At 40.1% G+C, this 11,399-nt stretch overlaps 1 protein-coding gene across 1 annotated transcript; it reads left to right on the forward strand.

Moving 5' to 3' along the window:
• The first annotated feature begins 7,708 nt into the window (after nt 1-7,708).
• On the forward strand, nt 7,709-11,098 carry LOC123381173 (olfactory receptor 7A17-like). The gene has a single exon (XM_045041518.1). It carries the CDS (start codon nt 9,636-9,638, stop codon nt 10,602-10,604), a length of 969 nt encoding a protein of 322 aa, XP_044897453.1. The 5' UTR covers nt 7,709-9,635; the 3' UTR covers nt 10,605-11,098.
• The last annotated feature ends 301 nt before the right edge of the window (nt 11,099-11,399 follow it).

The following is an 11,399-nucleotide window of genomic DNA, read 5'->3' on the forward strand; positions in this document are numbered from 1 at the left end:
CAGAATTGCCTTCACTGTAAAGGCTGAATGCTGTTCCATGTCTGTGTTCACCACACTTTGTTCATCTGTGAGATTGTTGATGGACATTCAGGTTGTCTCCACACTTTTATTACTGTGAATAAATCTGTTATGAAAATTGGTGTAGAAATATCTGTTCTGGTGTAGAAATATCAATGCTTTACATTCTCTTGGGGCATGTAAGTAGGTATATAACCAGACGTGAAACTGCAACATCAAATGATAATTCTGGGTTTACATTATTGAGTCACTGGCACACTGTTTGCTTCAGCAGCTGTGTCCCTTTTTATTCTCATCAGCAAAGCACCACAGGGTTCCAATTTGTGCACATCCTCGCCAACACTCATCTTCTGTTTTAGTTTTCAAATAGCCGTCCTAGTGTGTGTGGCGTGGTATCATGCTATGGTTTTTATTTGCATTTCTGTAGTGATTAGTCATGTTGTGCATCTTTCGTGTGCTAAATACCCATTGCTCTATATTCTTGAGTCCATTGTCTTTTCCTTTTGTGGTTTTCAAAATTATTTATATTTATTTTTTCATTTTTTATGCATGTATTTTTTATTTTTTAAGTTTATTTGTTTATTGAGAGAGAGAGAGAGAGAGAGAGAGAGAGAGAGAGAGAGAGAGAAATCGCACGAGCATGAGGACGAGAGTGGCAGAGAGAGAGGGAGAGGGAGAATCCCAAGCAGGCTCCATGCTGTCAGTGCAGAGCCAGACATGAGGCTCGAACTCACAAACTGAAATCGTAGCCTGAGCTGAAACCAAGAGCCAGACACTTAACCAACTGAAGCAGTCAGGCTCCCATTAGTTTTACTTTTTTAAATTTATTTAAAAGTTTCAATTCCTGTATAGTTAACATACAGTGTAATATCAGTTTCAGGTGTATAATATGGTGCTTCAGCATTTTCATAAAACACCCAGTGCTCATCACAACAAGTGCCCTCCTTAATCCCCAGCATCCATTTCTCCCATCTTCTTCCTTCCCCTCTGGCAACCATAAACTTCTTCTCCCTTTTCTTTCTTGTGCTCATTTGTTTTGTGTCTTAAATTCCGCATATGAGTGAGATCATGTGGTATTTGTCTTTCTCTAACTGACTTATTTTGCTCAACCTTATGCTCACTAGCTCCATCCAAGTCTTTTCAAATGGGAGGATTTCATTCAGTTTTATGGGTGAGTAGTATTCCATTGTATGTCTATACCAGATCTTTATCCATTCATCTATCAATGACACTTAGGCTCTTTCCATTATTTGGCTACTGTAAGTGATAGTGCTGAAACCACAGAAGTGCATTTATCCCTTTGAATGAGTGTTTTTGTATTTTGGGGGTAATGACCCAGCAGTGCTATTACTGGATTGGAAGGTACCTCTGTTTTTTTTCCTTCCATGATTTTATTTAAGTTCAAGTTAGCTACCATAGAGTGTACGATTGGTTTCAGGAGTCGAATTCAGGGATTCGTTGTCTGCATAGAATACACGGTGCTCATCGCAACAAGTGCCTCCCTTAATGCCCATCACCCATCTAGTCTCTCCCCCATCCACCTCTCTTCCAGCAACTCTCACTTTGTTCTCTGTGGTTACCAGTGTCCTATGGTTTGCCTCCTCCCTGTTTTTATCTTAGGGTATTTTTTTCCCTTACTCTAAACTTGTCTGTCCTGTTTCTTAAATTCCACATATGAGTGTAATCATATGATACTTGTCTTTCTCTGACTGACTCATTTTAGTTAGCATAATACTCTAGTTCCATCCATGTCATTTCAAATGGCAAGATTTTATTCTTTTTGATGCTAACGCAACCAAGGTCATTCCATTTTTATCTTTTGGAGGAAGTTTCATACTGTTTCCTACAGTGGCTCTACCAGTTTGTATTCCCCCCAGCAGTGCAAGAGGGTTCCCCTTTCTCCACATCCTCACCAACAGTTTTTATTTAATATATATTTTCAAAAGTTTTATTATGGAAGTGTGGATTCATTGTATGGTACACCTGAAACTAATAGGACACTGTGTGTTAACTAACTGGAATTTAAAGAAAAGTTTTGCCTTTTTTTCCTTAACTTTAGAGAGAGAGAGTATGAGCAAGTGGGAGTGAGGGGTGAGGGAGAGAGAGAATCCCAAGAAGCTTCCACGGTAGGTGCAGAGCCTGACTTGGGGTTCAGTGCAGCAACTCTGGGATCATGAACCAAACTGAAGTCAAGAGTCAGATGCTCAATCAATTGAGACACACAGATGCATCAGTACTTCCTTTCTAAAATTGAGTTGTTTGTTTTTTAAAAAGAATTCTTGAAATTCTGTACATACTTTGATATTAATCTATTATCAGGTGTGTGATTCACCAGTAGTTTCTCCATTTTGTGGGTTACCTTTTCATTTGGAAATAGTGCCCTTCAGTGCACAAATACTTTTGATTTTGGTGACATAAGTTTTTCTCTAGTTGCCTGTGTCTTTGGTGTTATATCCAAGGAATCTTTGTCAAATCCAGAGTCATAACGAGGTACCTTTATGTCTTATTCTACATGTTTATTTACAGTTTTATTTCTTATGTTTAGATCTGTGATCCATTTGGAGTCATGTTTGTAGATGGTAGACCGAAGGGTCATTTCCATTTTTTGAATGTGTATGTCCAGGTTTACATCACAATTTCTTGGAAAGAGTGTCTATTTACCATTGAAGTATACTGGCAGTCTTGTCAAAAATCATTCACTTATAGCTATGAGGATTTATTTCTGGGCTTTCTCCTATTCCATTGAATTATATCTTTGTTTTTATTGTTGTTGTGAAAGCTGGTCATTTAAAAATTAAATTGTGGTAACTCTGAATATTTTATTTCTCTCCTCCCAACCATGATTTTTATTGAAGTATACTTTACAGAGTTGTATTAGTTTCAGTGTAAAATGTAATGCATCAACAATTCTATGCACTATTAAGTGCTCATGGAGATAAGTGTACCCTTAGTTCCCTTTATCTATCTCACCCAACCATAGCCACCTTTTCTCTGGCAACCACCAGTTCCAGTTTGTTCTCCGTGTTAAAAGTCTGGTTTTTTGTTTCTTCTTTTTTCCATGTTTGTTCATTTGTTTCTTAAATTCCACATAGGAGTGCAATCAAATGGTGTTTGTCTTTCTCTAACGGACTCATTTCCCTGAGCACTATACCCTCTAGGTCCCTCCAAGTTGCAAACTTACATAATTTTTATTATTATATTTTGCTCTTCAAAGGGGTCCATTGATTCCCTATTTTTCCATCTACAGTTTTCTTAGACTATTGTAGTAGCAACAGTCCGTGTCTACCATTGTCTCAGGATGAGTTTTCCACAGGGAGAACATGGTCCTGGACATCCTGTCATGAGATCTGCACTGCCATTCAGATATTTTCCTAAATTCGTGTCAAGCTGACAGCCAAAATATCTGCATCTCTGCTCTCTGAACGCTAACTGCTCAGGGTCATATTTGAAATGTCATACTTGCCCCCTGATGACTGGTCATCAAGTATGAAGTATTTCCCACATTGGCTGCCCAGATACTTCCTGTTGGAGTGCTCTTACCCCTTCACCCACACCAAGCCTCGGGACAATTAGTAGGTTGTTTGGCAGTCTTCACTCATCTCCCCTGGAAGAGGTGACCTGTGTTTGTATTCTCTTCATCAGGTGTCAGTGTCTCTTCAGGTTAGCACATTCATTTATTTTTATGTCCTTGCTCTGTGGATACTGTGAGCTCCTCAAGAGAAGGGACCGTTTCTTACACCTTTCTTCCTTCCTGGGATGTAGTTTAGTGCCTACTGTAAAACAACTGCTAATGAAGTGTTAGTAAGATGCTTGAAGAAGCAAATGGTTGAGTGATGTTAAACAGACATTGCCTACATTGAAGGAGAAAGGAGAAGCAGGACAAAAGAAGAAAGCTGTGGAGGCTGGGAGTTCCATGATTGTGAGCCAACAGAATGAGTACAGATGGGAGAAAGAAAAGATTTAGGGGACACAATTCTCCAAAACCAGAATTGTATACTTATGATGGGGTGCTCTGACTTATTAGTGAGAAGCTCCAAAGACAGGGGACCTCCTTCTGGGATAGAGTTTAATGGGATAAGAGACAATCAGAGAATGCCAAGGCTGTGTCCCAACACTGGGACAAGTTTGCATTCTATCTTTCTCTCCTAGCTCCAAAGACCCAAGCCTCTTACAGGGACAATAGACACAATATTATTTCACTAATGAGACTCATGGGAGTTTATTCCCTACAATTACAAAAATTGAAAATGCCTTTGCTGCACCCATGAAGGTAACTCCTGTAATCTCAGGTGATACGAGCATAGAGCTGTGTTTTCTAGAGACTTCCTGAGTGGGGCCATGTCTCTTCCCTTCCTGGGGACATAACTCCAACCACAGCAATCATCCATGGGAGAGACTCGGTCATTGATTTCACATTGCTCAGTGCTAACATCTGGGTGAGCCACAGAATCTTCAGAAGTGCTGGAGAAATGTGTTATGAATGGAGGGACCTCTTGTAGCTGATGTTATTTTGGGGGCATCGACAGGGACAATAAGTTAAGGAGAGTTTAGTGATGTCAAGCCCTGCCCATAAGGCTTTGATTCTGGAGGGAAACTCCAGATATACTAAACCATCTGTCCTCCAGAGTTAGTGCTTCATCAGTGGGTCTTCATGTTTCAACAGTCTTTCCTCTGTTTTCATTGCTGGTCCTTCCATTGTTGGGAGTGACCGTTTACTGTTATTGAACCATTTATTAATTGTCATTCAACAAGCATTTTTTTCCCAGCAATTAATTTGTGGTAGACACTACTATTTATTCTATGAATAGCTAAATGACTAAGACAGTGTTTCTTCTGTCAGGGTCCTCATTGTGTAAACAGAGTGAGAGATGTAAAAATGAATAAATGTGATAATGAGAGGTTGCATTGAAATCTGGGGAAGTAGACTCCCTAAAGTTACCTCTTTATTTTATTTGTAATTGTTTTAAAAAAAGAAGAATCTTTGATAGGAGTCAGTGAAGGCTTTGCAGAGAAGCCTATAGGTGCTGAGCCTTGAAGGGGGTGTTGGAGTCTTTCCGTGGGGAGGAGGGGTGTGAGCAGTCCAGAAACAGCAGGGGAAGAATTTTAGAGATTAAAGTAGAGTGGGAGTTGTGCTGATGGGAATTAGAAACACTTCTTACCGTCTGATCAGCAATCATAAGCATAGTCTATAAAATGAATCCAAATGGACCTGGCTGGGTAGGCAGTAGTCAGATTAACAAACAACGTTATGTTTGCGCTAGAAGGTTGAAATTGAAATCTGAAATTAGTGAAGTGTAAGTGCTGTTTTTATGTCAGGGGACAGCTATGACAGGTCTTCTCTATGGAAAAACGACCCAGGTTATTGTGAGGAAGAAACTATTGCTGCATTCAGAGTGGGAGAGTGTTATTGAGGGATAGAAACAGCACCAGGCACAGAATGGGTCTCGGAGGGGTGGAAATCGTGAATCCAGAAATTCAGATGAATTTTTTCATTCATTCTTAAATGTTTACTAGAAACAATGCAGATACCGTATAGTCATCATTTCATTGAAAAATTTCAAAAACTGTATGTGGTATGATTATTTAATGTTACTGATGGGAAGTGTTACTGACAGCAGCAACACTGGTCATACAGGGCACATACCAGACTCTTTGGGACAATCTCAGAACACGGTGTTTCCAAAGATTTTGCATTTCGTTAATAATTTTAGTTTTTAATCAAATTTAGTATTTGTGTAGTTTTATATTTACAGAACAAACCTGCTATGATCTTTAGAGGGTTCTCCCAAGCTCCCTTCCCAGTTTCTGCACTTATGAACACACTCTCTCTCTTACACCTGTTACTTTTAATTCTCATATCTGCTGAGCTTCCACACGCAGTGACTTTTTCCTCAGGCTTCCTTTGTTCTTGAAGCAATTGATAGCTTTAGGAGTAGTGGTCCGGCATTGCATTAAAAAAATCTTCTTTTGGACTGGCCTTATTTTTCTTTGTTTTCATGAGTAGAATGGGACATGGATGTTGGACAAGAAGACTAGAGAGGGAAAGAGGCATGTTCATTCCCTGACAGCAAGGGTTCAGACTATCAACATGACTAACTCTCATTGGTGTTGACATTGATATCCTGGCAGACATGGTGTTTGTCAGATTTCTCTTTCCCTTTTCTTTCTTTTTTTTTTTTAAATTTTTTCAACGTTTTTTATTTATTTTTGGGACAGAGAGAGACAGAGCATGAACGGGGGAGGGGCAGAGAGAGAGGGAGACACAGAATCGGAAACAGGCTCCAGGCTCCGAGCCATCAGCCCAGAGCCCGACGCGGGGCTCGAACCCACGGACCGCGAGATCGTGACCTGGCTGAAGCCGGACGCTTAACCGACTGCGCCACCCAGGCGCCCCTCTCTTTCCCTTTTCTTTCCATCCTGTCCTCCTGTAGGGACTTTCTATGGGCAACCCCATCTCTAAGTAGTGGTGGTTATCTTCCACCTCCTTAAGAGTAGAATATTTCTGTAAACCATTGGTTCTCTACTGCACTCGAGATTGTGTCTTCAGTTATTTACATTATATACTCTGTGTTACACCCCAATACTACTTTATTTTGTTGTTCATATTGTTGCAGCTGTGGCAATGGAGAGCTCCTTCAGTTACTGATATGTCCCTTTGGCATGTCTCCATCATTCTTGGCTTTTTTTGGGTGGCCTTTCATTACTGTCTTACAGGAAAAGATGCCTCAGATTCAGCTTATTGTATGTTCCTCTGGAGTTCTACAGTCAGTCATTTCTGCAAGGAGCCCTGTTTTATTTTATTGGAATATGGGATTCGATTCAAGATCTTGGTACCTGCTGTACTTACTTGTTGCTACCAGGGTCTCCATATTCCCTCAACTGACCTGGCAAGGAAACATATGAGTGTTCACTACTCAGTGTATATGCAGACATCCATACATGTGTCTATATGTAACCCTCTGTATTTTTATATAAAAATACAAAAGCTAAAGTAAGTGCATATTGATGGCTCCAAACTAATTTATTACCAAAGGACCATAAGAGCTACTCCACCTTGCTTACATGTGAAGTCCCAAACCAAATGTGATCACGTCGTTCCCACCATTTACTGTCCATTTCCTTATATGTTCAATTTCAGTGCAGGAGTATCAGCATTGTTAACAGTATCCTCTGGGACACATTTTATCAAGAATGGTGCAGTGTTTCTGTGCAATTTCTTTCATGTCCAGTTTTACAGACTCTTCTCTTTTCCCAGATCTTGTTTTTCTACACCTTTTTTGCCCACCTGCTTCACTGAGATTGTGTCATACAATTATAATATAGTTAGATTGTTTTGTCACATGTACATTCCATTGTAGGATTCCATCTGTCACCTAAGTTTTATGTTTGCATTGATTTATATTCTGCAACTTTACTGAATTTATTACTCTAACAGTTTTTCTTGTTTTTTTTTAATGCTTCTTTATTTTATTATTATTTTAAAAAATTTATTTAATGCTTATTTATTTTTGAGAGAGAGAGAAAGACAGAGTGTGAGTGGGGGAGGGGCAGTGAGAGAGGGAGACACAGAATTTGAAGCAGGCTCCAGCCTCTGAGCTGTCAGCACAGAGCCCGACACATGGCTCAAATCCATGAACCTTGAGTTCATGACCTGAGCTGAAGTCGGACACTCAACCAACTGAGCCACCCAGGAGTCCCAATGCTATCTTTTTAAACGAAAAATAAGATCACCTTTTTGTGAAGAGAAACAATATTACTTCTTCCATTCTGATTTTGATGCTTTTTGTTTCCTTATTTTTCTTTCCTTTTTTTGGCTGGTTGCTCTGTCTGGAACTTGCAATATACCACGTTGCATAAAAGGTATGAAAAAAAACACATGCTTGTCTTGCCTTATCTTAGAGGTCACTCTCAATGTTTCACTTTGCAGAATGGTTTTAGAGGTGGGTTTACATATATGACCTATTTTGTGTTGTGGAAGTTTCCTTCTATTCTTAGTTACTTGAATGCTGTTAGTCTAAGGAATGCTCCATTTTGTCACATTTTATTTACCATCTGTGGACATACTTATGTTACCCTTTATTCTGTTAATATGGTGTATTACACTGAGGGAGTTTTATTGCCTTCCTGGAATAAATGCCATTTGGTCATGATGCATAACCCTTTTCTACACCATGATCAAAAGGCTGCTATGCTTGAACCGGTTCACATGAATATACCTTGGGATTATTGCTCTCTACTTTTCTGTTCTTGCAATGTCTTTTCATGGCTTTGGTATCAGTGCAATCCTGGCCCAATGGAATAAAGTAAGAAGTGTTTCCCCTTTGAATTTATTTGGAAGACGTTGAGAAAGATTGATGTTAATTCTTCTAATTCTGTGTGGTTCTTGTGGTGCTTAGCCATGACTGCTCCATTGGAAAGCCTACACAAAATGCAATTTTCCTAGAAGAAAGATGCTCTTTGGCTTATGGTGTAGCCTGTCCCCTGCTTTCTAAAAAGCGGTGCTTCAGCTACAAGAGTATACAGTACCACAATAATGGAGAACTCTCTCTCTCCCTACCCTCACTTTTGTGTGTGTGTGTTTGTTTGTATGTGTATGTGTGTATAGCTCAGTGGAGTACACACCCATAAAGCATTTACAGCAACCCGAAGCTGTCTTATGCAATAGAAAATGCAGAAATTAGAGCAGCTAGAGATGTAGAGTAAAGGTAGAAAGACCGAGAATTATGGAGGAATGAATTATGTTCCATTAGTGTACATTACATAAAATGTATCCTGTTTTAGACAGACATCATATATAACATATAAATATAAACACGACACTGAACGGTAGTGTCCACTGCCTTAGAATGTTTCTAAAGATGCAGGAGGCTTTGAGCTCTTCTCTCTTGTTTGCATCCAACACATACTCCCATTGTGTTACCTGTTCTGCTCACAACTTTTTCTTTGATGTTGCCTGATGGTTTCGGGTGAGCTCTTGACTGAAGGCCTTTGTGCATGTGATGTATCTGCCTTAGCTGGTTTTCTCAAAGTTATCTGCAAGGTTCATATATCCCTTAATTTTCCAGGTCAGAAGCCCCTAATCAGACTTGATACAATGGCAGGTTTCCCTTCAACTTAGGACTCCTTTGTCCTGAATTATTTTACTTATTAGTTGTAACCACCACTTGAAATATCATTTATTCACTTTTAAATAATCTATTTTCCTCCCTCTGACTGACACACACACACACACACACACACACACACACACACAAGACTTGGTTTTGTTCAGGTCAAACACACATCACTACTTTTTGCAATGCTTTTGATAATACTTGTCACAAGATAATTTGCTATTTTGTTGGTGAAAAAAAGGTCTCAGGAAGTTTATGGAGGAGAACGTTGTTTTGAATAATTGTTTTGATTAGGAACAAGAATTGTGAACAGTTTCAGCCTCACAGAAAACAGGGAGCATGTGAAAGTCCCTGAAATTTTCTGGTACATATTTGAGATTGGTAGGGAATGTGTAAGAATTAGTGAGTGCGTCATGTTGAAAACACAGCAGTTCTTTTCATTCTTTGATCACTGCTGATGCCTTTACAAGGATCTTGTCTGTTCCAGCTGTTTTCATCAGTTACATGGAAGGAAGAAATCAAACTCATGTTACAGAATTTATCCTCCTGGGACTCTCCGACCAGGGGGAACAGCAGTCTCTGCTCTTTTGGGTGTTCCTGTCCATGTACCTGGTCACCTTCACTGGGAACCTGCTCATGATCCTGACCATTATCACGGACCCCCGCCTCCACACACCCATGTACTTCTTCCTCTCCAACCTCTCCTTTTCAGACATCTGTTTCACCTCCACCACCGTCCCAAAGATGCTGCTGAACATCCAGACGCAGAGCAAAGTGATCACCTATGAAGGCTGTCTCAGCCAGATGTACTTTTTCATGGTTTTTGCAGGATTAGACACCTTCCTCTTGACAGTGATGGCCTATGACCGGTTTGTGGCCATCTGTCAGCCACTGCACTACATGGTCATCATGAACCCCAAGTTCTGTGGCATCCTGCTCCTGGTATGCTGGTTATTGAGTATTTTTAACTCTCTATTACATGACTTGCTGATTTTGCGACTCTCTTTTTGCACAGATCTGGAAATCTATCACTTTTTCTGTGAAGTTAAGCAGGTGATCCAACTTGCTTGCTCTGATACCTTCCTCAATGACCTAGGAACATATCTGGCGAGTGGATTTCTGGGTGGTTTTCCACTCACTGTCATCCTCTCCTCATACTCTAGAATTGTCACTTCCATTTTGAGAATTTCATCAGTGAGGGGCAAGTATAAAGCATTTTCCACGTGTGGGTCTCATCTCTCAGTGGTCTCTTTGTTCTATGGTACAAGCCTTGGGGTGTATCTGAGTTCTGCTGCTGCACAAAACTCCAGGGAAAGTACCATAGCCTCAGTCATGTACACAGTGGTGACGCCCATGTTGAACCCCTTCATCTATGGTCTGAGGAACAGAGACATCAAGCAAGGTCTGAGAAAGCTCTTTAGCCGAGAGACATTCTCTGCATATAGGATTCTTTGTTTCAGGATGAAGACTTGAGTAACAGGGCTTAAAACCCTAGAAGAGCTCGATCATGATATTTGTTTCAGTTCATAGGCTGACAATCTGCAGTTTATCTTTCTACAGTATTCGGTTGCTAGAAGTTTTCATACATTGTGAGCAACTATTTCTTCTGTAGATTTTTGAAGTTTATTTATTGATTTTGAGAGAGAGAGCAAGAGTGAGTGGGGAGGGAGAGAGAGAGATGGAGAGACTATCCCAAGCTGTGTACAGGCTTTCAGCACAGAGCCTGAAATGGGGCTCAATGTCAGAGAGTGGGCTCATGACCTGAACCCAAACCAAGAGTTGGATGCTTAGCTGACTGAGCCACCCAGGCACCCCTCCTCCAGAAATCTTTAAAACTGTTTAGGCCTCTCATTAAATTTTATCACATGGATTTTAAAATTTTTTAATGATTAGTTATTTTTTGAGACAGAGAGAGAGTGGGGGGTGGGGAGAATAGGGGCAGAGAGAGAGAGAAGGAGACACAGAATCCGAAGCAGGCTCCAGGCTCTGAGCTGTCAGTCCAGAGCACAATGCAGGGCTTGAACCCATGAATTGCAAGACTACGACCTGAGCCAAAGTCGGATGTTCAACCAACTGAGCCATCCCAGTGCCCCCATTGTATGGATTTTTAAGAACATATATATAACATAGCATGTTATATCATGTGATAGGAGGATATAGTGGAGTAAATGTGAAATGCTTTTTTCTCTGGTTTGAAAGCAGTATCTTTATACTATATACATATATATATATATATATATATATATATATATATATATACACAGATAT

This window comes from Felis catus, chromosome A2 (assembly GCF_018350175.1).
Source record: "Felis catus isolate Fca126 chromosome A2, F.catus_Fca126_mat1.0, whole genome shotgun sequence".
Classification (NCBI taxonomy): Eukaryota; Metazoa; Chordata; class Mammalia; order Carnivora; family Felidae; genus Felis; species Felis catus.